Source organism: Abramis brama, assembly GCF_963993115.1.
Source record: "Abramis brama genome assembly, chromosome: 17".
In the NCBI taxonomy this organism is placed as follows: Eukaryota; Metazoa; Chordata; class Actinopteri; order Cypriniformes; family Leuciscidae; genus Abramis; species Abramis brama.
The window spans coordinates 31928850-31955075 of record NC_139979.1 but is presented as its reverse complement, the minus strand read 5'-3'; the positions used below and the strand labels follow the sequence as shown (position 1 = coordinate 31955075).

General features: G+C 40.3%; 1 protein-coding gene across 2 annotated transcripts; it reads right to left on the bottom strand.

Annotated features, from left to right (window-relative positions):
• Positions 1-16486: 16486 nt before the first annotated feature.
• Positions 16487-25564, bottom strand: lyplal1 (lysophospholipase like 1). 2 transcript variants are annotated; one of them, XM_084088838.1, is made up of 5 exons: positions 25464-25564; positions 23724-23833; positions 20896-21065; positions 17439-17554; positions 16487-17359 (listed from the first exon to the last, which is right to left on the bottom strand). In XM_084088838.1, the coding sequence occupies exons 1-5, from the start codon at positions 25470-25472 to the stop codon at positions 17138-17140; spliced, it is 627 nt and encodes a 208-aa protein (XP_083944964.1). In that variant the 5' UTR covers positions 25473-25564; the 3' UTR covers positions 16487-17137. The 2 variants fall into 2 exon arrangements, with proteins under 2 accessions (XP_083944964.1, XP_083944963.1); XM_084088837.1 differs by having other exon boundaries at positions 23724-23823.
• Between the last annotated feature and the right edge of the window lie 662 nt (positions 25565-26226).

The window sequence follows — 26226 nt, the reverse complement described above, 5'->3', positions numbered from 1 at the left end:
TAGCTGAGATTTGCTATATACTGCTTTTCCTTGAGTAACTTTTAATATATTGTGAGGCAATAATATAGTTTAAATTTTTCGACGATATAAAAATCAAGGAGTTGAGATTTGCTATAAAATACATAACGTGAGTCTACTGTATGTTTGCGGGTAAGGTTGGATACTTATAGTAGTCGAATAATTAATTATTAATAATTTATTTATTATGTGGTGATATTGAGATTTATGAAATTTGTGAGGTTTTGTTCAATTTATAACAATTTAATGTAGTAACGAGCCTAATTACAATTTGGTGGTTTGTGTCACTGACACGATTAACTGATACATAGAAAAGGGATTATGTCTGGAGGGATTATGTCTCCCGGCTGGCCTGGGAACGCCTCGGTGTCCCCCCGGAAGAGCTGGAGGAAGTGTCTGGGGGTCTCAGCTTAGACTGCTGCCCCCTTGACCTGGCCCCGGATAAGTGGAAGAAGATGGATGGAATTCATCCACTTCTCCCGAAATACATGAAAGTAAGTGGCCGGTGAACTGGGAGAAGAATAGAGTACACTTTAAAGTTACTTACACAATGTGTATCTGATATGAATAAAACATGTTGTCTAATTATAATGGAAAGGATTATTATTGCCACTTCCATAGACATCAGTGTGTAGCTCTAAATGTATTGCTTTTTTAGTACTTATGTGAATTTAAATGTCTGAAACATAAAATAAATATTATGTGGTTGAAAACACTGAATAGTTAATATAAATATATGACAAGCGCTGAGCGCGTGTGTCTCTGGCTCAGCGCCAGCTAACTCGCAAAAGCATATTTGAATTTAGCAGCTGATCACGTGATGCACTGACTGTTCTAGTCACATTGGTGTGATCGTACGTGCAAAATTCAGTGATTCCTCTGCGTACCACTAGAAGGAGCGAATCAGTGCACTAAATAAATGTTTTATTACAACTTTTATTTAAAATAAAGCTAATGTATGTAAAAAAAAAAAAATGCTTCATGCAAATGATGGAGACTTGAAGCTTGAAGCTTCGGTGAAGCTTCCTCTGTGACTTGAATCCGTTCACCAAAATGATTCATTCAGATTAGTTCACTCTTTCTTTCTCTCTCTTTTTTCTTTACGACTTATGCTGATATTGTTTGTGCCACAGTTTTGCGCAAGTGAGTCATTAAATCATTAACACATCCAAGAAATAGTGAGTCGTGTACAAATCAACTGCGAGACTGCAGAAAATACTGAAAATTACAACAAAGCTTTATTTCATTCAAATAAAGGATTTGTTCAAAACACTTTTTTGTTTATGAACGTAACCTACATGAACCATCCAAACCAACTGATTCAGGTCAAACTGATTCACTGATTCCAACGAACTCTCTGCACACTTTTCTATAAAACTGCTTGTGCAAACAATGAGACAAAATCAGCGATGTAGTGTTTTGTCATACTACACTGCTGCTTGTGGTAAAAACAACATGATCTCATAGGAAAACGTAACTATTTTTGAAATGTTGTGTGAATTTATAGGATGTGAATCGTACAAATATGTATATATATATATATATATATATATATATATATATATATTTTTTTTTTTTTTTTTTTTTTTTTAAAGTAAGCTTTAAAAGCTAGGGTAGGCAACTTCAGAGAGGCTATAGCAATAGCAAGCTAGCTTTGAAAGCATGAGATCCCACTCTCCCCTCAGAGCGTCTACAAGGCCATGCCTCCTTCAAAACACATGAACACACAAATTACCTACATAACATTAATAATGAAGGTAAACAACTTACTTATACCACCTGACTGCTGCAGATTCATTTCGGAGTTGATAGTGTTGACAGAAATTCAGAGTCCGAAGACGTTCCGACGTCCGAAACAGCTCTGGGTAGAACATCACGGGTTGTCATCTCTTAATTGCGATAATTACGACATGGTGTGAAAGCAGCATAAACTCGTTGTTTTGGTTCAAGAGGAAATGTAAAAGGTGTTTGCTCGTTTGCAGCACTCAGTATCTGCATTTCCATTACCCTTCAAATTGCGCAAATTGAAATTGCGAATTAAAAATAAACCCAATGGAAACACGTTAATTTAGAAAAAAATCACATATATAGCAAAAAAGTTTTTATGCTCGCATGAGGTGGTTTTTCAGGCATTTCGAAAAAGGAATATTTTGCAAAACTGGTCATCTGGCGTACGTAAAAGACACAAAATCATCCTTTAAATATCGCTACAAGAGGCCCTTTTGCATTGCACAACTCAAAAAAGGTTAATCTGTTCATCCAGAAATTCTGACTCCACAGTTCCTCTGTGAAATCGCGTACTATAAGCTCCCAGAAACACCTCATATGTGGTCGCTCCCAAGTATAAGGGGCTTTCCTTGCCATTAATGCTTGGATAACATGCCTATGTCTCCTTCGGTTAAAAATAATGGCTAGTGCGGTGGCTGGGGTATACGTAAACTTACCAACATCCATCGCCATGATTTTTCGCGCGAGAAAAAAATTACGTTTCAATCGCATAATAGTTTTTTATCGACATTTAGAAAATATTGCAAAAGTTTAGTGCAAATCTGTAATGGAAACCAGGCTGGAGACTGGGTAGCTACAACTCTGCATAGCATGAAACGCGCTGATGATGTGTGATGTCTGCGCGAGCAGGTGCGCGGAGGTATGGAAATACATATGTTGAGAGGCAGGTAGGACATCATATTGGATGAAGATTTTTTGGTCCTGAGACTTAGACGGAAGATATCATTTTTGAAAAACATTGTTCAACCCAAAATCCACCCATAAACATAAACTTTGGGGTGTAAGCAGAACAAATGAAAACATAAAAATGAGATTGTATGAATTCATACAAATTAGCTACCAATTCGACCAAAAGTAAAATAGTTGCGAATTGCTATGAGATTGTTTTAGGTAAAAAGTAGCTTGCAACTGGAATACCTCTAATAATAATAATAATTCGTTACATTTATATAGTGCTTTTCTCTGCACTCAAAGCGCTTTACATAGAAGGGGGGAATCTCCTCAACCACCACCAGTGTGCTGCATCTACCTGGATGATGCGACGGCAGCCATATTGCGCAAGAACGCCCACCACACACCAGCTTATTGGTGGAGAGGAGACAGAGTGATGAAGCCAATAAGTATATATGGGAATGATTAGGAGGCCATGATGAACAGAGGCCAATGGGCAAATTTTGGGATTTTTAATGACCACAGAGAGTCAGGACCTCGGTTTAATGTCTCATCCGAAGGACGGTGCTTGTTACAGTATAGTGTCCCCATCACTATACTGGGGCATTGGGACCTACACAGACCACAGGGTGAGCACCTCCTGCTGGCCTCGCTAACAGCTCTTCCAACCTGGTTTTCCCAGGAGGTCTTCCATCCAGGTACTGATTAGGCTTCAACCCTGCTTAGCTTCAATGGGCAACCAGTCTTGGGCTACAGGGTGATATGGCTGATGGCCAAGATAATACATATAAAACAGCGCAGATAAGCATTACAAGATAAACACACACACACACACAATACAAAGATAGAAGACATAGCCTGTAGGATTGATTAAAATCCAAGATGAAATAATGTGTTTTATGCTTCGATCTAAATTCATGGATTGTTGATGCTGATCTAATATAAATCAGTGTTGTTCCACAGTTTAAGTCTTAAGCCACAGTTTAATAAACTTAAGTTTATTACTAAGTATCTGATAAATTTACCATTCAGGGCTTTTAGAGTGCAAACAAATAATTATCCTGGGTAAAATCTGTTGACGGGTGAAGATCAGGAAACCTGGATCTCACATATTTAACATCTTCATTCAGAATCATGATCCTCCATTCCAGACTAAAGGTTTGATTAGTCACTGTCTGACAGATGATTTAGATGAAATACGGTTTGGGTTTCAAAGCTCTGGGTTTGGGAAAACACACAGTGTGATTGTATTAGCGTTCATTTGAACTGCAGATCTGGATCCTGTATTGGTACAGAAGTTAAGGTCAGTTGTCCAGCAGAGCAGTGACCCTCAGATGGGGGTGTGGCCAAAGGGCTGATCTGGGATCTGTCAACACCTCTGTTCCCCAAACCGGCTTCTCCTGCCCAGAGCCTCTGGAGCGGCACCACATGGAAAGTAAGTGCAGAGTGGAAACTGGCTGCCAAAAAGTCCAAGCTCTGCACCTCTTCCAGATTAGCATTCCTTCCATCTGACACATGTGCTGTGAAGCAGATTATCATCTAAGTGGACAAAGCACAATTTAGAGAAAGGTGGAAATCTCAAAGGCAGGGTGAGGAGGAGGTACCTTATAACAACACCATTCACTGAGGGTAATTGCACCATGGGAAAATGAAGCAGTTATGTGATTTGGGAAATGGTCACTGGGAGTTTCTGGAATGTAAATATTACACGTCATCCGAGTTGAAACTCAGGTCGGGAAGCCATTTTTTCAGAAATACTGGAACCAAATTATTTTCATTTCCGTGAACATTTCTGGAACGTCTGCATTCTTTCACTGATGCGAACGTAACACCGTTCAAAAATATGATCCTTGTATCATAGGAGGCTGATGCCACTTTGGTTCTGGTTCTTAATAAATATCCGTGTGCATTGTTTTGTGATTTTTCTTATGGAGTGTCTATTTACACCAAGTGCACATAGCCCACCTTGTTGGCAGAGGCTATTTACACTAACAAAATTACAAAAGACATACCATTGACAACAGGACCAGTGGCTTGGTGAGTAAGGCTTTAGCTTTAGATGCGACAACCCGAGTTTGAATCCTCCTTTTTCTGAACTCATTCTCCCTTTCCCATCGCAAATCAGCTTGAAGAGGCATTGATTTTAAATAAAATGAAGAAAATATCAGAAAACTGTAAATGAAGTCCCTAATGGTTATTTGCTGTAATGGGAATAAAGTGTTTATCAGGTACGGTTAGGGGTAGGTGTAGGGGAGGGATTTAGGGACAGGGACAAGTAATGTCCCAATAAGGCAGCATCCAATATGTTGTTATTATGGCATACTGTTTTACTACTGAGGTGCAAATAGTATCTGACACTACTACTTTACACTTAATGCAAAGAAAATACTGCTATTTTCATTTAGTGCAAATAGAATTTTTTAAGTGCATAAGATGATATTGATATTATATGCTGACTGTATAGCTCACAGAAAAAAATAAAACCAAATTACAAGATTACATGAGACAGCAGAGTTGATATATGCAATCAACAGCTAAAGGATTGGCTGGATAGCATGGATCAGTTATTTCATACAGGTAACTGTTGTAACTAAATCATTCTGTTGGCAAAAAGCAAAAAGCATCAAAAGTATTTTGACTATTTTGATAATTTAATCCATTATGTTCGAGTAGATGTTTTACCAGTGTTCGTCTGTGATCTTTGAGATCAGATGAGAAAAGCACAATATAAATAAAAATTATTATTATTATATGTCTGCTTTGTCTTTGATTTCACAGACCTCGATAGTCTCTAGTGAAACTGGATCTTCTGTTATGGTCGTGGACCACTGATTCAATCGTTCTTCTGAACTAGTTCTGTTCAATAAACGGGGTGATCCAGACTAATTTGTTTACAAATGTGACTATGACTTCAGAAGACTTGGAAAATAGCACACGTTTTATGGATGTCTTTTATTATGCCTTAAAGGGGACCTATTATGCGCTTTTTTAAAGTCTTGATTTTGTTTTTGGGCTCTACTAGAAATGTAAGCTTAGCGTTAAGTTCTGCCAGGAAGACTCAATCAGCGCGTCATGTATTAACTCACTTCTAACCAATCATGTGTTAACACTCTCAGTATAAAAGAATGGTACTTACATTCGTCTGAGTTCGCAGATACTGACGGCGCCAATTACCTCCATCCTCCCCAACCACCTCCAAGATGGTCCTTTCCCTCCATCCTCCCCACCACCACCAGGATGGTCCCTTCCTTTACCTCCAGGGGGTCGGCTGCGCCCCTGCCTTCATCTTCAGGCGGGATTTGCAGATTCCGTTACCCTCGCATTGCTTGCTAAGGACGGGGCCTACGCCAAAGACTTTATAAAATTATGCTTGCTGAGCTATTAATAAATTTACACTTGTTATATCATTTTATCTCCCGAGTCTTTCTGGTAGAACTGGGTTTCATGCATGAATGTTGAAAAACACATTATTTTCTGCATATTTGACATTGTTGCAGCTCCTCTCTTCCCAGTTGGCCAGTAACGCTCTGTTTAGTTCCTGTCTCTATGAAGCCCCTCCTTTGGAAGAGCACAATGTGCTCTGATTGGTCAGCTGGAGCAATGTGTTGTGATTGGTCAACCACTTCCAGTGTGTTTGGGAAATGTCCCGCCTCTTACCATAACCGCCAGTTCCCTTTCAGTCGCTCACGTTCAACCTAATCGACATTACGACTGACTGGGATCACGCTTAGGGAGCCTGTCATCTTCGAGTATTGTTAAAATGAACCAATGCACATTGGCGTGCATGAATTGCATCACACGCTCTGCCCCGCAGCGCAGGTATAAATACGGAAGTGGATGCACGCACCAGCTGTCTTTCGCTTCGGAGCCAATCAGTCTTCTGATGTCTCTGAAGAGTGTTGTGTGTACAACGAGTGAGTGTGTCGGTGTTCTTCTGGAAGACTCTCCCAGAGCTGGTGTTTCTACAGCGAGTGCAGCGGTGATCACGAGCTTCTAGGCTCTCAACTGCTGTTTTAACAGCATCAAATTTCTAGTGTTTTGAGATGTTGATGGTTAGTTAGAGGGCGTAGAATTGAGTGCTTCACTGTTTCAGGTCACTGTTTCAGTGTTACCGCGTACATTACCCTGTGTGCTCTGGCACTGGTGACGGGTCCCATTTCCTGAAAGAGCAACATGGGTGTGTTTGCGTCTTTTTCAAGATGCCATTCCATCCGTGCGTTTCTGGGTGCGGTATGGCTCTGTCCTACTCTGATGGTCATGATAGGTGCATCACGTGTTTGGGCTTACAGCACGCTGAGGCAGCTCTCGCGGATGACTCATGTTCCCACTGCGGCAATATGACCATCTTGGTGTTGAGATCGAGGCTCGCCTTTGTTCGCGAAGGTGGAGTCCCCACTCCCATGCCCCGCTCTAGTCTTTCTTCTTGGCCAACTTCCCAGGAGAAGACTGGAGTGCCGCATGGGTTGGGTGATCTGAGGATCACAGTGAGGGGTAATCTGCCCGGCAAAGCCCCGTGGATCCCTCACTCCTCTTTCACACCGCAACCGGTGGAGCTCCCAGAGGAACGCACTGGTCCCTCTGTAGTGGAGCGACCAGCTGTTTCATTTCCCTCTGGGAGACCAGCGCTGCCCGAGCCAGATCCAGAGATGGCAGCTATGCTAAAAAGGGCCGCCGATGCGGTAGGGCTCGCCTGGAATCCTCCACCGTGTCCCGAACCGTCTTGGTTGGATGTCCAGTTCCTTTCTTCCCTGAAGTGCATGAGGAGCTTACTAGGTCGTGGACGGCATCTTTCTCTGCCCGAAACCGGCAAAGGGTTACGAGGCTTTCCCTCCCGAGGAGCGGTCTGTCGCGATGCAACTGTGTCCGGCGACCGCTACCTCATGGAAGGGGGATCCTCGTCTCCCCTCTAAGGCCTGTAAGTTCTCGCCCATCCTTACGGGCAAGGATTACAAAGCCTGTGGGCAAGCCGCTTCTTCTCTGCATGCCATGGCGCTGCTTCAGGTCCACCAGGCCCAGGCACTCATGAACATGCACGAGGGTAGCCCAGACCGTGAGCTCATGGGTGAGCTCCGCACTGCAACCGACCTCGCCCTCCGGGGCACGAAGGTTGCAGCTCATGCAATCGGTCTGGCGATGTCCACCTTAGTAGTCCATGAGTGCCATCTCCCCCATTTCACAGGTTCGGCTATTCGGCGACGCAGTGGAGAACTTCGCCCAACAGTTCTCTGCTGCCCAGAAGCAGACGGAGGCCATCCGACACATCCTGCCCCGGCGGCCCGCTGCTGCCTCCACCCATCCACCTGGGGCAGATCCTCCGCCTGCTCGACGCCAAGGGCGTCCGTCTGCCGCCACCTTTGCTCCCGCCGAGCCACCGCAGCAGCCTCCACCCAGGCCTCAGCATGGACCCGGCCACAGCCCAGCCCGCTCCAGACCCTGTAAAGCCTTGCACCCTTCAGCCACCTCTTGTATTGCCAGCCAGCAGATGGGTGCGATTCGAGGACTCGGTCATGCTAGAGCTTAGATTCTCTGCCTGAGCCCGAGCCCGAACTTCGGGCCGATATTTCCTGCCACTATCCTTGGGCCGGGCCGGGATTTTAAATCGTTCGACCTGAAGGATGCGTACTTCTGATCTTTACCTTTCCGCACGCAGGCCATGCCTGTGTTCTTGCGTTCGAGGGGTCGAAGTCTTAGTACAAGTCCCTCCCTTCGAGTGCTACATAGCCAGTTGGGTTTTCAGGTCAACTGAGGAAGATTAAACTCATCCACGGACTGAGAATCTCTTTTCCGGTTTGGAGGTGGACCTCAGCAGGAACGTCTCTGGTCCATGCTAGACAGAAGTGAGAAAGGGTCCCACTGAAACTTTTCAGAGGCTCCTGGGGTATGTGGCAGACACAGCCGCAAATAGGTCGGCTTCCTCCATATGAAAACTGCTTCAGCACTGGCTTCATGGCCGAGTCCCGAGTTGGCCGTGGCCGAGCGGCACGCTCCGTGTGACAAACACCTGGCCTGCCGCCAAACTCTCAAGCCGTGTTCAGACCTTTTGCTTCTCCGGGCCAGACGCCCCTAAAACAAGTATCTGCTAACACCAGGTGAGGGGCTACTTATAACGGGCATGCAGTAACGGGGGTCTGGGCGAGCCTCCAACTGCATTGGCATCCACTGCCTCGAGTTGTTAGCAGTTCACCTTGCTTGATGCCGCTGCTCAGTAAGCCTGCAATGTTCCTTCTGCTCCATGCGGTTATAATGGGACAGAATGCAAAGCCTCACGACCTCAACCAGCTATTGTCTGTTATGGAGACCAGCAGAAGGGAAGGCTGTTTCCAAGTAGAGGTTGGCCCATTTTATAGTGGTTGCCATCATCTTGGTGTGTTTACCCAAGGTGTACCGTGCCCATCCACTGCCTCGAGTTGCTAGCAGTTCACCTTGCTTGATGCAGCTGCTACGTTTCCCTTGCATGTCACAACTCACCCGCCACTTCCTCCTATGGAGTCAGAAGCTTCTGAGGTCGCTTTTTCCACTTTAAGTTCCGGCCTGCTCAATCCTGCTGCCGACGAGGCCTCACGACAGCATGTGGCCGAGGAGAGTGGAGACTCCGTCCCCAGGTGGTCCAGCTGTTCTGGTATCACTTCGGGGTGCACAGTTACATCTGTTTGCCTCTCTGAACTCGTCCCTTTGCCAATTGTTTACTCCCCGACCGAGCGGAAAACCCTCGGCATGCAAATATGCGTTTCCCCAGTGAGCCTTCTTGCACAACACTGTGCTAAATCAGGAAGGAGAAGGAGCAGGTCTGCTTAGTTGTCCCTTAATGGCCCAACTGGACCTTGTTCCTCCGAACTTCTGCTCCTCTCGACAGCCCCTTCCTGAGACATCTCTGGGATGGGGCACTGTTGGCACCCACGCCAGACCTCTAGGAACTCCATGTCTCGATGCCGAGGTTCAGGTGTCTACCTCAAAATGATCGTAGATACCATCAATTCTGCGAAAAAAGTGAGGTTTGCTTACGACTGAAGTGGAACCTGTTCATTGAATGGTGTTCTTCTCCCCGAGAAGACCCCCGAAAGTGTTCGATCACTTCTGTGCTTTCTTTCCTGCAAGATGGGTCTGAGCGAGGGCTGTATCCCTCCACCCTCAAAATGTATGTTGCCTTTATATTAACGCAGATCATGATGCAGTGGATCCAAATCCGTGGGGAAGCACGACTTGATCGTCAGGTTCCTGAGGGGAGCAAAGAGACTGAATCCGCCTTGCGCCCCTCTATACCTTCTTGGGACTTATCTCTGGTGCTACTGCACTCAGAGACCTCCCCTTAAATCACTGCAGGCATCCGAGTTAAAAATCCTGTTTTTAAAGAAACCGTTTTCCTGCTTGCTTGCCTCTATCAAGAAGGTAGGGGACCTGCATGCATTTTCGGTCAACGAATCTTGCCTGGAATTCGGGCCGGCCAACTCTCACGATATCCTGAGACCCCGGCCTGGATATGTGCCCAAGGTTCCCACCTCTCCCTTAAGACGGGACCAGGTGGTGAGCCTGCAAGCGCTGCCCCAGAGGAGGCAGACCCAGCCCTGGCTTGTCTCTGTTCCTTCCGCTCCATGCAGTTATAACGGGACAGAATGCAAAGCCTCACGACCTCAACCAGCTCTTGTCTGTTACGGAGACCAGCAGATGGGAAGGCTGTTTCCAAGCAGAGGTTGGCCCACTATATAGTGGTTGCCATCATCTTGGTGTTAGCCCGGTTCGAAGTGTCGGCTTGCTGCGCTATTCCCCTCCTATGGACTGGATATGTTTGCCATTCTTGCTCTAGTTGAGGAACTCAACAGGGTTCGGCTAAAGGGGAACTCAACTGGAGCAAAAATGGCACACGTATCCAGTCCATAGGAGGGGAATAGCACAAGTGGTAGGCCTAGCAAACCCTTCGGCATTGGACGTGGCGGAGCATCCGATTCTAGGCCTACCACTTGTATGCACTGGTGGAACTTGTGCTAGGCTGGGTCCATAAGTTGTGATCCCTACGGTGATCCCATATGTGTATTTTTCCATGGTACGGCTCCCTGCGGCGAGCCTGTGTCTTCCCTTGGCAGAGCCTGCTCTGCCGTCGCTGACCGGTTGCTTCTCCCCCGTTATAGGCTGGAGCCACCTCAGTGACATTCCATATGTTGTACTGCCCAGTAATTCTCTCAGTCCATATGTGTTATTCTCCACATGTTATTCTCCTCCCTACGGGCAGGATGTGGCTTCCGTAGCGTATTCCTTCCAACGACAGGTTAACGCTTTCCCAGTGGTCTTGTTGAACAGCAGTGACTTCCCTGGCCTAAGCCCTGTCCTATCTCCGCCTCAATATGCGGGAGGATCAGGAGGCTTTTGTCTAGGCACTGGAAGGTGGCAGCACTAGTGGCGTTTTAATCGGGATCCCAATCAGTCGTAGCGTCGACTACGTCAAACGTGAGCGACTGAAAGGGAACGTCTCAGTTACTTATGTAACCCTCGTTCCCTGAAGGAGGGAACAGAGACGTAGTCTCGTCGCCACTATTGCTGGACCACCGCTGACTCCGGGCTCCGCTCGTTCGTCAGCGAAAAACAACTGGTGCTTGCATCCACTTCCGTATTTATACCCGCGCTGCGGGGCGGAGCGTGTGATGCAATACTTGTTTTAACAATACTCGAAGATGACAGGCTCCCTAGCATGATCCCAATCAGTCGTAACGTTGACTAAGTCTCCGTTTCCTCCTTTAGGGAACGAGGGTTACATACGTAACAGAGATGTTTCAACACACTACTAACTAACTCAACCAGGCCCCGCCCCTTTATTTTGCATATGCCTTTGGCAGCAATTATTTAAATGATGAATATTGTGATGTGTTCGTTCCCAGAAGAAACTCAAGACTACAATGAAGGCGTTTCAGGGAGTTCAGAAACAGTGACACTGATATAGAGAATAACTCCCACTGGAGGGACTTTGTGCTTTGGAACTTTTTCATGCACAATCAGCAACATTACACACTAAAGAAAGAAACGTAAAAAAGCATAATAGGTCCTTTTTAATGGCGTTTTTAAAGCTTGTCAGCCATGTTTGAACTGTTTGAACTGCCCAAAAACTATGAAGATTCTTCACAGCAAAAAGAAATTCATACCGGTTTTAACATAAGGGTGAGTAAATGATGACAGTATTTTCATTTTGTGAGAACTACTCCTTTAAAGACATCAACTTTAATAGACACTGATGTGTGTTCATTTCCTCACCTGATGTTACCCCATGAGGGGCAGACGGTGAGGAGCCGTCTTCATTACCGTCATCTATCCCTGCAGTTAAATCATAAAATGCCTGAAGTGCAGTCTGGCTCCAGTGCTGGATGAGGAGGAGCAGAGGGAGTGTGGGAGAGGGATGAGGGAGTGAGGCATGAGGCGGGGCGGGGAAGAGCTGCCGCTGGACGGCCTACTGTACCATTCTGTGTACACACAGCTGGAAGTGTGCGAGAGAGAGAGAGAGAGAGAGAGAGAGAGAGAGAGAAGTGACAAAAACAGAAAAAAGACAGAGGACAGAAAGTCCAGGAGGAAAGTATTGAGAGAACAAATGTGCGGATATTATGTGTCATAACAGGTTTAACCCTTAATGATTGCCTTCACTACTAGGAACTGATATACTATTATACAAAGAAAAAAAGAAAGAAAACAAATCATTATATATATATATATATATATATATATATATATAAATATACTCAAGTCAGTTTTTATGTAATTTAAGGAATTAAAAATGTAATTTAAGACATTTTTTTTTAAAAATATGTCTAAATAGTCTATTAAGTTTTAGTTTTATTTAGTTTAGTACTTCATTTTAAACTAAATAAATGAGAAATGTTGTTTATGGTTTTTTATACTTTATTTCAGTTAGTGTTTATCTTAAGTAATTTTTTTATATATTTTTTTTCACACAGCAACAGAATATTGTGTTCCAGCGCATCCATGCCGAGTGGAGACTTGGTCAGGGAGTACCATAGTGGGCAATGGGATAGACCACCTGGGGATGGTGTCTCCACACACCTCAAAGCCTCACTCGTAATGAGAGCGCGTCCGCTGTGCGATTGAGTTTGCCTGGGATGTGAGTGGCTCACAGTGACTTCAGACAAGACTTGAAACCTCCGCAGGGCCAGCAGTACTGCCAAAAACTCTAGGCAGTTAATGTGCCAACACAGTCCAGGAGCCTGAAGCTGTGTGCACGTTGCATATAGTGCCCCAGCCTGTCTTGGCCTGTTGTAACAACATGCCTTGACACTTGTTCTAAAGGGAACCCCGTCCCGTAGAAATACAAGGTCTGTCCAAGGGCTGAAAGTGTGGCAACAGATCGGTGTGATAGCCATGTGATGTGTGCCGCAGCGCCATGCCCATCTAGACTCGAGTCTGAATCCAGTTCTGAAGTGGTCTCATCTACATCAACCCGAGCGGTGTTACTGCCATTGAGGATGCCATATGCCCCAGGAGCCTCTGAAATTGACCGCCGAACGTGAGGAGGCGAAGTACTCCATAACGTTCAGGCTGCAAATGTTAACGAGGGCCATAAACATTGTGTGTGTGACCAAGAGAATGAGGGAACCATACTCTGGGTGGTAGAGCTGCACGATTAATTGTTAAAAGATTGCGATCTCGATTCAAACACCGACATGATTTTATCCCTAAATAACAACAATTCAGCTATGTCTATTATGCCTGTTTCACATCGCAACCGGGGGATATCCGGGGGAGTGACGAATACAAATTCCACTTGCCAATTCTCATTGGCCTTTTCTGAAAGTATCAGAGGTGTTTGGGGCTCCCAAGTGCGACCCCTAGTGTCAGTACATCGTCACAATGTTGAAGTGAATGACAGATAGGGAACCCTAATCTAACAGTCTACTAATACTCTTTCACGAGTTCACACTTACATATAATCAGATAAAGTAAAGGTTATGCGTATTTGGTGTGCTGTCTGAGGGGAAGGCTCCGAGTTCATAATTATGTACCAGAGTACCAGGCTGGGATAGGAATAGTTAGGAGTGAGGAAATGGGGTGGTGGAGGGATGCTGGAAAACTGTCATGGGACAGAGGCATGGGTAAGTCATATACCTCCTGTCGTGCTAATTGAGTTGATTAACTGAACGTGCTCCTCCCGAACTTTGTTAATAAAACATCATAATGAGAGTTAGTTGACATGTTGACAAAGTAATTTATAGTTAATAGAATGTCTAAAATGGACCATCGAAATTAAATTGTAACCGCATCACCATAAAGAATTGCAAAAATACTTTCAGGTCAATCTGATCTGACAAAATGATAGTTCCGCCCCAAACTTGCGCCATTGGGAGTAATGTTGCTGTGTCAAGCTGGTTGTAATGTTTAGAGCAATATTACTTTGGATAGTTCTTTACAGTTTTACACTTTTTTGGAGTAATCAACTTACAAAAAGCATAATAATGGGAACAGAATAGTATTCTTGCATAACGGCAGGTCTTATAACATGCTGGCACTCTCTCGTCAGCAGAACCCCCAAACAACCACCGTACATGCCGTGAATGGGCGCTGTATGTGAACAACAGTTAAAAACTGTTCACCACCAAGACCCACTGTTGCATTTCTGCATTATTCAGAAAGATTGTCTAGAGTGCAGGATTTTTTCAGAGCAACTGATGCAGCTCTTAAAATGCTACTGAATAGAACAGGATGTTACATAAGTTTCGGAACTCAGTTGAATTTAACGAGCCTCACTGGCAGAGTGAGAAATGGCTTCCCATTGCTAAAGCATTTTGGATATACAATTTATACGTTGGAATGAAAGTGGGCACATATACAGTAATGCAAATGTTTACAAACAGTTTGCTTTATGATTATCCAACTCTTTCTCCAGCTTATGTGTTTCTGTGTTGCTGTACTGAAGCAAAATATGGAAATCAAACACACTGAGTTGTTTTATAAGTGTACTGACTGCAAAAAATCCAGCTGACTGTGCAAACTGAGAACTGCAAGCTCTAATACTGTCATGTGTGGAGGAAATTATGTGAAAAAAATACAGCGAGATTTCCATAACGCCAGAAACAACCTTTACGCAAGTACACAAATTCAGATGTGAACGCTTGCAGTCCGGTTGAACATACGTGTACTCTTACTGAGAGATGCATAGCCTTCCCTTGAACCCCCTAATTCCAGCCCAGCATGTAAAAAGAGTAATATTTGTAAATATTATTAACATTTATATTAACTTTTTTTTAAAAAATCTGAATATATTGTAAAATGTAATTTATTGCTGTGATCAAAGCTGAATTTTCAGCATCATTACTCCAGTCTTCAGAGTCACATGATCCTTCAGAAATCACTCTAATATGATGATTTGATGCTCAAGAAACATTTCAGATTTTTATCAATCTTGAAAACAGTTGTGCTGCTTCATATGTTTGAGGAAACTGATACATTTTATTTTGCAGGATTCTTTGACGAATAGAAAAAAGAAAAACGCATTTATTTGAAATAGAAATCTTTTGTAACATTATAAATGTTTTCAGAAATCTTTTGTAACATTATAAATGTTTTCAGTCACTTTTGATCAATATAATGCATCCTTGTGAAATAAAAGTATTCATTTCTTTCAAAAAACTGATACCAAACCGTTGAATCGTAGTGTTCATGTGAACAACTTCCATAATATTTAAAAGCATCCCAGAATGCAACTCATGAAGCTGGTTGAGATAATATCTACAGTGAGCAGAGCTGGGTACTGACAAAGAGGAAGCTCAGATATGAGAAATTTGGTTACTACATAATTCTCAAGCTTCCATTCGTGTAATTCCATACTTTTGATGACTATTATTCTAGCATGTGGAAAATAGTCATAATAAAGAATGAGTCTGTGCGTTTGCACTCTTGACTGGAAGTGCAACTCTTGACTCAATGTGCCCCATTGCAAATGATATTTGCAGTATCTTCGAATGAATTAAGGCCATTTAGCATTGTCGGTAAGTCAAAGTCCAGATGGTGCATGTTGGTACTGGCCTGTAGCCCCACTACACAACCCAAGCAGAACATCTACAGAACTTTAAACCTGCTAACCACTTCCTCCCAATAACCATTAATGAAGCTACTGTTAGGGACTACCAAGTAAACCGAGCGAACCTCCAAACACATGTACAGCAGATTTCATGGCAAGCAATAATGGTGTGGAGGGAAAAAGGGGGTAGAACAGGAGTGAGAGATACCTCGCTCTACAGGAAACGGGACGGTGCCAAACAGACCGGATTCCGGATCCAAACCACAGAGCCGAGTGGCATTCCTCCCCTCCGGTGTGATAGTTCTACCTGCCGCTTCAGCCTGACCACAGGCACTACGGGCCAAACCAGACTCCATGGAACAGTCATCACAGCCTGCAGAATGTGCTTCACTGAACACTTTAAAGTGGTTAGCGCTACAGGCAATGAAATGTGCACAAAGAGTCAGGTCTTTGTGAGGTGGAACACATGCGGGTGAATCCAAGGTTTATACAGCTATATTAGCTCTGATTAAGCACGTGGATTGCGGGCAAAAACGGCAGATTTTTCACAGTAAACACAGTAGTACAGGTGCAATGGCCAAAGTTGGAAAACAGTGCAATTAAAGATTAATGGTTTACTTAAAGGTTATACTGTAGTTCAATGAAAAATTATGTCATTTACTCACCATCAAACTTTTGTAACCCTTTTTCTAATTTTGGAGCTTGACAAATCTACGTTGTACAGTATATAAAGTGTGGCCAAGATATTCTTCAAAATTCACATTCTGAGACCAGTTTGAGTTTTTTTTCTTTTTGAAAAAATGTATTATTTTATTCAGCAACAACGCATTAAATTGATTAAAAGTGAAAGTAGACATTTATATTGTTACAAATGATTTCAAATAAATGCTGTTCTTTAGAACTTTCTATTCATCGAAGAATCCTGAAAAATAAAATACAGTTTACGGTTTCCAAAGAAATATGTAAAAAATAAAAAATACGTTAAAAAAAATACGGTTTCCAAAAAAATATGAAGCAGCAGCCTAACTGTTTTTAACATTGATCATAATAAGACATGTTTCTTGAGAAGCAAATCATCATATTAGAATGATTTCTGAAGGATCATGTGACACTGAAGACTGGAGTAATGATGCTGAAAATTCAGTTATTTTAAATTGTAAAATTTTTCACATTATTACTGTTTTTACTGTATTTTTAATTAAATAAATGCAGCCTTGGTGAGCAGAAGAGAATTCTTTCAAAAACATTTAATAATCTTACCAACCCCAAACTTTTGAACAGTAGTGTATGCTGCACACTTGCTTGGATTTCCTTTACTGTTTGGCTCAAAAAACAAACAAAAAAACAATTACGACATAAGGAAGAGTAAATGATGATTATTTTAGGTTGTATATGGGCAAGCAGTGGTCATTGTCCAGCATTAAGGATGCTCTAAAGGGAAAGTTTCTTAAGGATCCAGGACCGTAGTAACTCCAGTTCTTGTCGACACAACTGATGGTTGAGGTCTGGGAAGGAATGGAAAGACGTGTTGAGGCCAGCTTTCTCCAACAGTGAGTTTGTCTCCTTGCCCCAGCTATGGAAAACCAGCTCATCCGCTGTGCCGTGACACTGGAGGAGCTCAGGTAGGGGGCGCTGTGTTGCATTTTCTACTGCCTGTGCATAAGGTAATATAGATTATTTCTGGTGTTTGACATCATGATATGAAACATGCATTCTGAAGAATATTTATTACCTGATATACAACCGAGTCTTTGTTAAGAAAGCTGGACAGAGCGAAGATGCCAGCAACATCCTGCTGGTACCTGGAAACCAGATGTAGTGCCATGGCACCACCCATAGAGAAGCCACCTTGTGTCAAAAAGAGACATTATCACACTGATTTTGAGACATAATCATTTTTAGAAAGTGTCCCCTGGTGAAACAGAAGTCCTTAATTGTATTGAATGTGTAATGCACACTTGCTGATCTACTTAAAAGATTCTTTTTTTTTTTAGAAAAACTGTACTTGCAGATAAAGTTAATGAAAAAACTGTACACTTTCATGACTTAAAGTGTTAATTCACCCAAAAAGGAAAATGATCCCGTAATTTACTCATCCTCAAGCCATCCTAGGTGTATATGACTTTCTTCTTTCAGCCAAACACAATCGCAGTTATATTAATAAAATTCCTGGTTCTTCAAAGCTTTATAATAGGAGTGAATAGAGCTTGAGATTTTGAAGCCCAGAAAAGTGCATCCATCCATCCATCCATCATAAAAGTGCTCCATACGGCCCCAGGGGGTAAATAAAGGCCTTCTGAAGCGAAGCCATGTTTTTTCGTTAGAAAATTATTCATACTTGTAACTTTATAAACTATAATCACTGGTTTCCGGTAACGGCCGTACACAAGTCTAGTTCCAACACAAGACTGTCGGGTCAGAGGTCACTCTTCCGCCGGAACTAGACTCACGTACGGCTGTTACCAGAAGCCAGTGATTATAGTTTATAAGTTATAAATATGAATATTTTTCTTCAGAAGGCCTTTATTAACCCCCTGGAACCACATGGATTACTTTTATGATGGATGGATGAGTTTTTTTGAGCTTCAAAATCTAAGGTACCATTCACTCTAATTATAAAGCTTGGAAGAGCCAGGATATTTATTAATATAACTCAAGATTGTGCTTGGCTGAAAGAAGAAAGTCATATACACCTAGGATGGCTTGAGGGTGAGTAAATTATGGGATAATTGTTGGGTGAACTAACCCTTTTAGTACTTTTACAGTGCACTTTGTAATAATGCCAAATTGTAAGTATGTTTTAAATCATTGTCATAATAAACTTTTGTCATGCTTTAAAGTACACTTATTTTGATGTGTTGACTAACATACTAAAACACATGTAAAGTACTTGATTATAATTTAAACTGTAATGTGTAACGTGATATTACATTTTAAGTTAATATATTTTAAATGTTTCAAATTGCAATCATTACAAAGTGTAATTACAAATACATTTAAATACATTACATACAAGTTTCAATAGAAATTACATTAAAGTATATTTTAGTTTACTATAAATGCTTTGCAATTCAACCATATTTTAAAGACAATAGAAATATTTATGAAATTACATTTGTCCTACTTGAGTTGATCAAAAAAGCACTCTAAAGTTCAGCTAATTGCATGTAATATACATTTAAATTGCAATTAAGTGTCCAACAACATTGCAAAAGAATACACTCAAACATATACTTAAACTCATAGTAAAATATGCTAAAGTGTACTTTTTTTTTTCCAGAAGGAACTATCTACCTTGTATCATATAACAGAGCCAAGGTCTCAAAATGAAAGACTATGGAAATGTGAAACCCTAACATTTCATGATTATGGAACTAAACTTCTTAGATGGGAAAGGAATCACTGTAATTGTAAATGTATAATTTTTGTGCTATACTGTAGTTGACATGGGAGTTCACATTTAGCTTGTTTTCAATGAAAGGCATGCAACAAGTGGCAAATCGCAGGTGGTTTTGCTAGTAGCGTACAGGCATTGTTTGTAAACCTTTTCCGTGCAGAGCCATCTTTTCTCATTTGGCAGACACATCGGTCTTGATGAGTCATTGATTTATCAAACTACAATTTTTATATGATATGTTTTAAATGATATTTTCACTTCAACTCATGTCAGTGTCTGTGCTTAAAATCAGTGAATTATTAATTGCATTAAACAGGCATGTATACACTATTTATTGTCAATAATGGCATTATTGGTGCACATTGTAAACAGTCTATAACAGAAGTTTTATGTCTGAGTGAACTGTTCCTTTAGTAATGAAACACTTCTCACTCCGGAGCGATTAAGTCATGACGGCATTAATAACTGTATGCAATTTAAAGTGGTCTACAGTAGCCCAAGATCTGGAGTCCAACCAAGCTAAAAAACAAACAGTAAGTTGTGAATTAAATATTTTTTAACAAAAAGAAAGAGAAAAGAAAGCTAGCCTTAAGTTCCACATCATCAAAACTCAATTTTTCTTCTTTCATGCCTGTGCTTAATCTTACACATCTGGGCAAATCTGGGCACTACATCTGGGAAAGTGAACAAGTACCCATCAGCCTGTCAGAGCGGATGGGAGGAGTCATGTTGAGACAAGGGATAGATGGAGTTCACATGTTCTTTAAACCTCTCGTAGAGATGATGCGACCGCTTGTATCTCCAGGACTAATTAACAGGTCTACTACTTTCCCCATTATGCACTCCTCATCTGATCAAAGACACAAAAACTTGAGAAATCCACATACTGTAGTTGTTTGGCTAAAAATAATCTTTGCAAGCATGTTTGACTTGGGCTTTTCCCATTAACTACGACACCTAAAAGATTGAAAAACACAATCCATATATGAAACCGTTTTCCATGGAAAGTTCTGGCGCTTGTCAGTCCGTCAGCCTGGGAAGTGGACTCAGCGTACAGACCACTTCGTTTCTCCAGCGTGCAGAGTGACTCCAATGAGTATTTATAGTTAATGACAAAATGTTATGATTTAGGAAGATAATATTTCAGCAGTCTCACAGGAACATGTGTTTTTTGAATCAGTTTCTTTGGAACTGAGTTCAGGGGCTTTTCTGTCCTTCCACACAAGCCTTTTCACACAAAGACTTTTTTTTGTTGTTGCACTTTTCACATTTTATTCGCAACTATTTTAGGGTATTTATGTGTTATTGGCTTGTCGGTTAACCCTTCCTTAACTGTTGCCATTGGGTTTAACTCTCTGAGCAAAACGTAACTTCCTTTATTGTCTATCCAGCCTACTTCAGATGCCCTGAGGGAATTTGCCTGGGTTCTGCTAAGATCTCTTTTTACTGAATGATTTTCTGCCACTTTTATCTCATTGTGATATATTTGTGAACCCCATAACCCAAATATTTTGAGATAAAGCTTAGCAGAAACCTGAGAATCATCCAGAAATTCTTTTTGGGCCATTCTGGCAACAAATGAAAGGAATAAGAAACTTGATAAGTTTCATTCTTCATTTTACACAACGAGGGAGAGACTTATGAGCAGTGGTCTGAGACTCTGCTTAATTTGGAACAAGTGGAGTGTGAGAGTGTGTAAGTCAGAGAAAGCAATAAGGTAGGGAGAGATAGATGGATGGGGAAAAGAGAGAGTTGTGGAGAGGACACGGGAGAGATAAGCCAGTAGCCATACCAATAACCATCCTGTGTTTAGGTATCCCGACTCGGATCTCATCTTGGACAATGGCGCTTAAATTATCACACATGGAGTCTATAGACTCCAAGTGTTCCGGGCAATCCTGGGAAATCTTGTGACGATCAAACCACACATGAGACAGAGCCCCTCGCATGGGTGTGTACGGCCTAAAAACAATCAATTACAGCAGTAAAACAGACAAAGTAATAATTTTAATAAAACAAACAAAGTTAATTATGTTAATTACTGCATTCACACAGTTGTGGAAAATGCTTCGTAAAATGTTTGGAATGAACTGAATTTCAGCTTTAACTGTTCAGAAAATGTAATCTTATCTTCATTTAACTCTTTCCCCACCATTGACGAGTTTTCCCGGCAATTCCTGTTTTCACTGTTATATGGTAGGGGGCGCTATTACACATCTTCTGAAAGAGTACAGAATCTCAAGATTCAAAAAGAAGCGAAAATCAGGCCCATTTTAGGAGGGCTTTATCCCCCCCCCAAATATCTGCGATTAACTCCGTACACTAATTCGTGACCACCTCAGTACCCTTGAAAACGGGCTCCTCCCTGTATTTTAGTCAGCTTTTTTCAGCGTGTTCCTCAATCCGTAGCGGCACAGCGCCAGCGTCAGAAGCAGAGGATGACGTGTGTGCATTTATTGATAGATTGTTATGATATCTGTGTAGTTCTTTGTCATAAATGCAGTTTACATAATATGATGCAGGAGCAATTCAAGATGGTTCCCCATCCACTGTAAAATTCTATGAAATTCCTTTCATCTAAATGGAATTAGACTTTATGACTTTTCCTACTCTTGCTTCCTTAAGTGCAATAAAATTGCTGAAATTTGTTATATTAATTTTAGAACAAATCCAAAAGCAAAACACGTGAAAAGACCTGCAAATGAGCTAATGAGTGTTCCTCTGCAGCCATCTACTGGTTATAGTGGTAAGTTCATGTCATTTTCATGTTAAAAGTATGTTTGTTTCCCACCAGATGACAGAAATCCTCCACGAAAGTTCAAAGTTAATTGTACTGCACAAATGTAGAGTTAAAAAATAATAAATAATAAATAAAGTGTTTAAAACATTACATTACGATTAATCGCATCCAAAATAAAAGTGTGTGCTTACTAGGGGTGTAACAATATATCGTGTCACAATATATCGCAATACAAAAATGCAACAATATGTATCGTGAATAGTGACAATATGTATCGTGAATAGTTCACCCAAAATAAAAATTACTATGTGAGAAAAAAATAAAGTTTTCAGAGTTTTAGTGTCAGTACTACATTAAAATATTATATATAATGTTGAATATAATGTATAATAATGCAATAGGGGAATATCTGTGTGAAAAAGTGGCCTACATTATTTTAAATGTATCTAGTCAGTGACAGAGAAACATATTCGTCTAAAATAATTCTGTATTTTCAGCTTCAGAATCATGAATATTTTTATTCTGGTGTCTCTATTGTCCTGTGCTTTGGGTTTCCAGCACCAAGTCCAAGAATATTCATTTATACACACAATGTAATATCAAATTTATCAGTTTAATAAACAGTAAATTTTTTTGTTAACCTTTTATCATATGTCTTGGAGTATCACAATAATATTGTATATCGTGAGTTCAGTATTGTGATATGTATCGAATTGTGACATGAGGGTATCGTTACACCCCTAGTGCTTACATTTGTGTGTGTACTGTGTATAATTATTTTGTATATATAAATAAACACATGCATGTATATATTTAAGAAAATTTTGTTATTTATAAAATGTATATTTCTATATATTATGTGTAAATATATATATACAGTATATACATTTAAATATTTCTTAAATATATACATGCATATGTGTGTATTTATATATACAAATTAAATAATTATACAAAGTACACATGCATATATTATGTAAACACAAACATTTATTAATCATGATTAATCGTTGCCCAGCACTAAAAAAATATATATACTGTATATATAAAATATTTTACCCACAAATTGACAATATAGACAATTAAATTATTAAAATGTTGTCTATATTCTTAATGAATATTAATGAATATAAGCTGGATATTTTAAAATTATTAGAAATAATTTTAATGTTCAGGGATTGTAGAACCTACTGTATTGTTCATGCCTAATCTAGTATACAATGTATTAAATTATAAATGTATAATTATATATTATTGTATAATATAATCATACCCTCATTGGGGGCTGAGACCCCCTAATATTGACATCCTAGAATTGCCCCTGGTCGAACCCACGAAGAGATATATGACCATTCAAGCGGTGGACTCGATCTGCTCCATCTATGTTTTTAACATCGTTCTGAATCTGAAGTCTTTGACAAAAACATGATTTTTTCAGCTTTTTGTTTGAAAAGTTAGTCCAAAAATGCTGGTGCTGGCTGGCAACTTAAAAATAAAATGCAGGTGGGGAAAGATTTAAGTTATAAAATTGTTTCTATTAAGGTTTTAATTTAAGAAATAAAATATAGTGCAAGCTCTGAGCCCTCCCAAATATAAGTTTTACATGTTTTCTTACAGACATCTGAATAGCATTTTTCTTTCACTATCTATCTGTCCCTAGTCGGGGATATACATATATATATATATATATATATATATATATATATATATACAAATTTTTAATAATATGGTTAAGTAGTACGTTTGTAAACAATGAATTCAGTTAATGCTGTTTATATAATAGTTCGAGTTCTTAGCTTAGTGGGCTTATTGTCCACTTGATAATAAGCTTGACACTTGACATAAAAAGTTGTATGAATTATAATGTTCAGGGTGTTTACCTGGATGGCGCTGTGGGATAAATCACCCGGATGTTTTCAAATGCCAGGTTTTGTCCCAAAACATCACAAACCCAGCTGAGCAAACCTGGCCCTGTGTCTCCTAAATGAAACTGAATTTAGTTATTATACTCAGCCACACTGGATTAAATTATTCAATTGTGTCTAAACTAAACTTGTACAGTACAAACAGTACAAACACAATATTTGCATGAAACCATATCTGCAAGAAAATATTAGGTGCCTGTTGAATAAGCATATGGCTGTTAAGGTGTTCTGAGTTGCAATGCGTGTTATAAGCTGATACTGATACTGCTACAGTGTTTGGGGTGGTACTGGCCCAAGTCTAAAGAACCCACCTAAAGTCTCTAGATATGAAGTTCCCTTCAATGTAAATCTTAGTGTGTCGAGCACCTGTGTTCACGCACGCTATCAAATGCGTGAGACTGTATGAATTTACTAAGTTACTAAGTTAAAGTTACTAAGTTAAAAACAAAGTAACTTTATTTTTGTATCATTTAATGCAGTTGACACTCCTGAAACTTTGCAATGTCTAAGTGGTTGATGGTCCTCTTAGCAGCATGAAAAGCAAAACTTTTATTCTTAATGTAAATGTGTTAAACAGAAAGCAAGCAGGGAGCGCTACCATTACAAGCTGTCGTTACTTTTATTGAACTCACAGTTGATCTTTTATATTTCGTGTTTACAATATTGGTTATAATTAGAGGATTCGTGAGCCTGTTAATGAATTTAAAAAAATATGTTGGACCATGTAAATATGTATATGTCTGACCAAATTAAAAGGTAGAGCTAATAATTAATAATAATAATGAAACCTTTGTAAAGCAACCCCGAGTATAAATAGGCACTATAAAAAGTATTAAAAAGGTGCAATGGAGTATAAAAAAAGACTATAAAAAAGTGCAATGTTTTGGTCTTACTGACAGACTGTCTCAGATCAGCCAGTGAGCAGCCAGACCTGAAATTACTTGTGAAAACAGTGCAGATTTTTCACTAAGAATAAGGACTTCTTTTGATTCTTGTTAAGTTTATTTGCTCAAGAATGTTTTTCTTTATGCATTTTGGCATTTTTTTAATACTCTGCGTATGAATGCATTTTTGCATTAAGAATACAGCAAGACAAACTATTAATCCTTTTTTTAATGTTTTTTTTCTTTCTTTTTTTTTCAGTGACACTTTAAATAGGACAACCATTAAAGGACCAGTAAGACTTAACTAGATGATAAACTGTAAATACTCAGTAAAACTACAACTATTGTCTCAAGTATGCCTAAATAAAAGTCTTACGATCCAAGTTTGTGGCCCTTTGCACTTTATGTGGTTTAAAATGCAGTCCTCTTGCCTCCGAAGTTGAGTAGCCCTGATTTAGATTGATATAATACACATGCTATGAGGGTGAACAGAGGGATTTTAAACGCTTTCAGTGTGTGGTCACATAGGCTACCTATATGCAAGAGAGAGATAGCCGTAGTTCATTAAATTATTGCGCTCTGTCTGCACTAATTCTTTTAATTGCTTGTCTTTGAACAAGTCAGACGAAGTTTCACATCAATCGGTGCGTTTTGACTACATTTGATACAGTTAACCCGCGTCTCTTGCGTTTCATTCAGCTGTCATGCGTGAACTGCGTGAAAGAGCGCTGTTCCGGTTTATAAAACTTCTCTTTTCAAAGGTGTGAGCACAATGCATCATGAGAAAGATTTTAATAATTCTTCAAATCACCTGAGCCATGAAGAAAGATAACAGAAGCAGTGTGTTTTCCAGTCTGACTCACAACACTCTTCTGTAGTTTAACTGCAGCCATATTCATCCCGTGTTATCTCGCGATATTACCAACGTCATACACGTCACAGATCGCGTTCACCATTTAGGCTACTACTGTATAACTCATCACTTTATTCACAAAAACACATTTTTTCAAGACTTTGCCTAGATTTCTTCTCTTTTCAAAGGTGTGAGCACAATGCATCTGCATGAGAATTATTTTAATCTAGGCTACTCTTCTAGTTATTATTGCTCACACCTTTGAAAAGAGACGTCTTTATCACTTTATCTCTGAGATTTCCCTTATTATAAAATCTCTTAAACTCATTGATACCAACAAGAACAAGTTTCTAAATAATTATGATCATATTTTTCTTACTGGTTGAGGTGTCATTTGCCTGTATTTTCTCTCTCTTTCTCTTTCCTTTTCAATTTATGCTAATGTATTAAATGCAGTGCTGTTTGTTTTCTTGCAATAAATAAAAATAAAAAATCGTGAAACTCCTCACAAATGAATGATTGTTTGGTTTTATGTATAACATCCGAGGGCAAACTCGTGCGTTAAATTTTTTTAGAAATTTTGGACCCTATGAAAGAATATTGGCCCAAAAGTGTGTGGGCCCTTAGAATCGGTAGCCTACTAGAAAACAGGTCTGTAATTAAAATGAGTTTTTACTTTCAATACACAAAATAGTAATTTTAAGTAAGGGAGGTGAAACCA